Below are 4991 nucleotides of genomic sequence, written 5' to 3'. Positions count from 1 at the left end.
AATTCATTTTGTATGTGTGCTTTGTCACGGATTGCCAAAGGAGAGATTGTTAGGTTCTAAAGATTTAGGATTAAATGTTTAGAATCATATTTTGTATCTGTTGGCAAGCCGAGAACAAAACATGTCTAGTCTATGTATTAGACAATGCTCAAAGGTGTATATTTCAAGCTTCAAGTTCGAGTTGACTGCAGAAAAGAGGAGTTAGAATTTGCCAAGCTCGATTGATCGAGAATTAGGCCATATTGATTGATAATCGTAGAAAAAGAATTTCTGTAGATTTTTAAATCAGACTCAAGCCCGTAAAAATTTTTAGGGTTTCAATCTAACTTGTCCACATATAAAAAGGAAACCCTAGCTCCGTCTTTCAGAATTTTGGAAGACTTGTGTGTTACTTTTTGTGAGATTTGAGAGGTTTTGTATCTTTTAACTACACAAACGTCTACAGGAGAAAAATCTACAATCAAACCGTGGTAGAACCTAGTTGCTACTAAAAAGATTAACAATTGAGGGTGATCTGAAACCTTTGAGCGGGATCTCAAAGTCACAAGCGTGGATGCTTGTGTTGCAGTAAATCCAAGGAGAGAAGGAGTTCGTGGATTCAGAGTTTGCATGTGGTCATGTTAGTAAATTACAACTTGAGGTAGCAATAGATTTATGGTTAAATTTGATTGCAAAAACTTCAATTCTCTTATAGTGGATTTGCTTTACCTTGATGATTGCTAGGTTAAATCTTCCTAGGTTTTTACATTAAAACAATTCATATCGTTGAGTTATTTACTTTTCGGCTGCTATGCATGATATGATTTATTATTATTTAACCTAGATCTGAATAATTAACATAAGTAATTACTTGGTTAATATATTAAGTTAAACAATCTAGTTTAAGGAGTCTAAACAGAACAAACAGATATTCATAATATTAAGCGAAAAATCTCACCAAAACTATGAATATTGACAACATGATTAAATAAACAATATGAATCATGGCAACGGGAGGAGGATGAGAACGGTAGATCTTTGGCCGGATCAATCCAATCGGATATCTGACAGTGAAAACTACCAATTGACCCGCCAATCAGGCTATGTGTTCTTGACGCAAACCCGCCACACAGCTCAGATTGAGTGAGTTTTGGTTCAGGTGGCTTTGGGTCAGACAGATTTCTCACGTCAATGTCTATGTTGGACAACTCTAGATTAACCTATAGAAAGTGAAGTGCAAAGCTATAGTTATCTTATTGCTACATTCACTTCATCTGCCAGGATTGACACAAAGCTAAAAGGAGACATGAAATAAATTAATGCGGTGGATCTCACTTGACTTAATCAATTCATAGTAGCAAAAAGTTTTGTTGGCAAACAACATTCTCTTCTACTTTGATGTATTATTAGTAAAATTGCTTAGGAATTTTGTCCAAACGAAGAATATTGCAAATAAGAAAAAGATATCTTCTAATCAATTTCTTAGTTAAGGATTTTATAAAGGGAACACCAAAATAAGGAGAAGATGAGAAAATTAATATTTTTCCATTATTTTATACGAGCAATATTTTGCTTTCAGTTATATGTAGCTATTATTGTTGTGAAAAAATTAAAGAAGAATTGCACAGCTCTTACAGACTTTTATTGATAGATTTGATGTTTCTGGTCAGGAAACTTTTGGCAAAAGGTACCGAATGGAAATGCAATTTCTCTCTAGGTCATTGCCCTATTATGCAAGCATCTATGACACAATAATCATAAATGTTTCGAGAAACCAGAAGATCCCAATTTTTGTTTGGGAGAGAGAACCAATCTCCCCCAAACCCTCTCTTTTTCTCCTGGTCAAAGATAATTAAAAATAATAATAAATAATAAATGTATTAAATAAAAGAGAATTAATTAATTAAAAAAAAAAAAAACAAACTGTTGCCATGCAAAACGAACTCCAAACGCAAAAAGGGTTTGGGAACTTTCAGTTCATATCTAACTTCTTGTCCCACCAGGTCTAGTTCCTCCTTTTTCATCACAGTTGGCTTGTACAAACCAATACAAAACCCCCTTCAATCCCCATACAGCTCCAAGCCAAAGTAGCTGAGCATATACATGAGCTCAAAAGCTGTCTCAATCCCTGTAGAAAATCCAAAAACCTCTCTCCTTCCTTTCATGACCCCATCTGTCAGCTTGTTAAGTCTCTCTCTTTCTCTCTGTCTCTCTCTCTCTCTCTTCTTTCTTTCTCTGTGTTTGTCTTTGTGGTGGGTGGCGTGTCAATGTAGATTAATAGTTCTTCAAACTATCTCTCTAAAAATCTCTCTAGAACCCATCTTGAAACCGATTGATCGATGATGGAGGATCCAAACGTTGCTGTGTCCCTGCATAGCCTCGTCCCCAATTCAATCCCTCCTCTTGATTGTGCAGTGACCCATCTCTACCACTACCACCAACACCACTTCCTCCCACCAATTCTGAGCTCCTGCTGCTACCTCCTGGTGCAAAACCTTGTCCAACTGGTGCACCAATGCAAGTGTAACTACTAGAGTCTGGTGCATAGTTTAGATTTGGATGACTGTACTGTTGGTTACTGCTAAGAACATGACCAACATAGTAATCACTCATTGGATGTTGAGGATAAGGTGTAGGAAAAGACATGGGGCGTGACGGAGAGCTGTATAAATATGGTTGAGGTGGTTGTGGTGTTTGGGGATGTGGTGGAGCCGGTGGTGCTGGTAAGTGACTCGATGGAGAACCAGAGAAGAATCTTGGGTATCTGAGAGGGATTATTGGGTCTCCAATGTTGCCTGCAGCTTGATGATACCCTCCTGGTGTGATTGGTTGGCAGCAGCTATATGACAATCAGAATATCAAAAGTATTCTTAATTAGTTTACTTGAACAACAAGAAGTAACAACAGTATTAGTAGAGTGATGGATTGCTGTTGATATGGATGAAATAAAGTATGGTATGGCACTTTTGTTGCTGAACAACTAAAAAAAATTAAAATGGGCTTTTCATCTTGTAGTCTAAAACGTGAAAAATAACATAAAGCTTTCTAATTGTTTGATCAAATTAATCAAGTGGGTAACTTATTTTGTAGTTCAAGATAGCAATTGCATATGAGATTATGAGTGATATGATTTGTCTATAGTTTCTACTGAAAGTTAAAAGTTGTCATAAAAGAAGAAAAGAGGAGGAGGAAGAGGTTATGAAGGCGAAAGATGGAGGCAATGGTGCATTATAATATAATAAAAAAACGTACCCTAGGTGAGAGGCGCCTTGGCCGACTAGGTTATCGGTACTGAAGACCAGTTGACGAGCCCGATTCAGTGTCTCTGTCTCCCTCTCTGACCATCCAAAACACACAAATCAAATCAAATCCAACATCTCTCACACCAAGAATTTCAGCAAAAAACAAAAGCACTACCCAACTTTGTTTTCCCTAAAGATTGACATGACCACGCTTCATGACCAAATCATTAACAAGCAGTGACCCGTTTGCTAAAATATAATAATAATAATAATAATAATACTTGTTTACTAGGGAGCTAGCTGTAAACTTTGCTGAATGAAAAGGAAAGTAGACTCATTAGAAAAGACTTTGCCTTGGCGGTGGCGGTTCATGTGTCCCCCAAGGGCCTGAGATTTGCAGAACTTGAGGGAACAAAACCTACATTCATAGACCTTCCCACACTCGTCTTTTCCATCCTTTCCGCCGCTTTTCTTTTTCCTATAGCCTGCAACAAAAACAACCAATTAAAGCAACTTGGATGAGACCCTTCTTCTTTGCCAGTTAGCCCTAAAAGCCGAACCCTAATCTCCCCAAATCCATGAATGATACCAAAAAAATAATTTTGAACCCAATATTCTTTAGCTCTTTATAATTCACCTTCTTTTTTTTTCTTTTTTTTTCATATTTTGATGTATTTCATTTCAAACTGGAGAAGGAAAAGAAAAAAGAGGAAAGTTAAAAGGTAATTATGCACCCTTTCATAGCTATACATCCAAGCATTTAAAAGTTGTGGAAAAATCTTTCCCTTTCAAAACTTGAAGAAACCATATGCTTTTTGTTTTTGTTTTGGTTCTTTTTCCTCTCACTTCCTAATAAAGTTTTGTGTTGATTATGTTGCTAAAAAAAATGAGGAAGATATAGGTATATATTTTCTCTTTAATTGTAGAACGAAAAAAATAGTTGTATACCAGAGGAGGAGCTGTCGTCAAAGAGCTGTTTACCATGATCTCTAGAATCATCAGGCAAGTTGTTGAGGTCTAAGGGGTTCCCCTCAGGTCTCCTGAAAAAGAACAAAGAGTAAAGGTTAAAAAAGAAAGAGAGAGTTAAAACTTAAAAGTGTGTTGTAGAACATGAGGTAGCTTGAGAAGAAGATAAATTAGAAACAAAAAATGTTAAGGGGTTGTGGGGAAGACCTACATGGTACCGACAGAGAAAGACAGATAGAAATAGGAGAGGTAAATAATCTTCCAGATAGGAAGATAAGTAAAGCTTTTAGAGAATTATAAGACTTTCAGTTTGAGACTGCAATATAGAGGCTAGTTGAGTGATGGTGGTAGAAAAAGAGCTTTGAAAGTTCTCTATCAGTTCCTCTGCCAGCCCCCTCTGGACTCAACAACTCTCTCTCTCTCTCTCTCTCTCTCTCTCTCTATATGAAAATTGAAAGAACAAAGGGACAGTGGGTCTCGTGACTTTAAAAAGAGGAAGTGTGGGGGTGGAGAGAGGCTTAGGTATTTGGTAGTTTCATTTGGTTTGGTTGAGAGAAGAGGGAATGAGAGGGACGTTGCCTTAGTTTTGCCTTTACTCAAGGGGGCTAGCTAGGTCTATTGCTCTTACAACTAGTAGTACCATGTCCAATGATATCCTCAAATGCATAAAATAGTTATATGATCGATATTAAGTTTTACCAGAAGAGATATGCATTGCAATCAAATGCTCATGTCCTTTTGCACATCTTCTATCATTAAAGTAAACCACTTCCAAAGCCATTTATATGACAAAGATGGCATTTA

At 36.8% G+C, this 4991-nt stretch overlaps 1 protein-coding gene across 1 annotated transcript; it reads right to left on the bottom strand.

Annotated features, from left to right (window-relative positions):
- Positions 1 to 1723: 1723 nt before the first annotated feature.
- On the bottom strand, positions 1724 to 4609 carry LOC142607236 (zinc finger protein JAGGED-like). The gene is made up of 5 exons (XM_075778657.1): positions 4399 to 4609; positions 4170 to 4261; positions 3575 to 3706; positions 3232 to 3316; positions 1724 to 2818 (listed from the first exon to the last, which is right to left on the bottom strand). Coding segments are annotated over exons 1-5 (840 nt in total). The 5' UTR covers positions 4401 to 4609; the 3' UTR covers positions 1724 to 2289.
- Positions 4610 to 4991: the final 382 nt, after the last annotated feature.

Source organism: Castanea sativa, chromosome 8 (assembly GCF_040712315.1).
Source record: "Castanea sativa cultivar Marrone di Chiusa Pesio chromosome 8, ASM4071231v1".
NCBI lineage: Eukaryota > Viridiplantae > Streptophyta > Magnoliopsida > Fagales > Fagaceae > Castanea > Castanea sativa.
Note: the sequence above shows the minus strand (reverse complement) of the source record. Positions and strands in the feature narration are given on the sequence as shown.

What these genes read in the sequence shown, in the direction of transcription:
- LOC142607236 (XM_075778657.1), bottom strand. An exon ending in TGACGACAGCTCCTCCTCTG is followed by an intron (nt 3,707 to 4,169) that starts GTATACAACTAT and finishes TTTTTGTTGCAG; the next exon opens with GCTATAGGAAAAAGAAAAGC. An exon ending in CATGAACCGCCACCGCCAAG is followed by an intron (nt 3,317 to 3,574) that starts GCAAAGTCTTTT and finishes TTGGATGGTCAG; the next exon opens with AGAGGGAGACAGAGACACTG.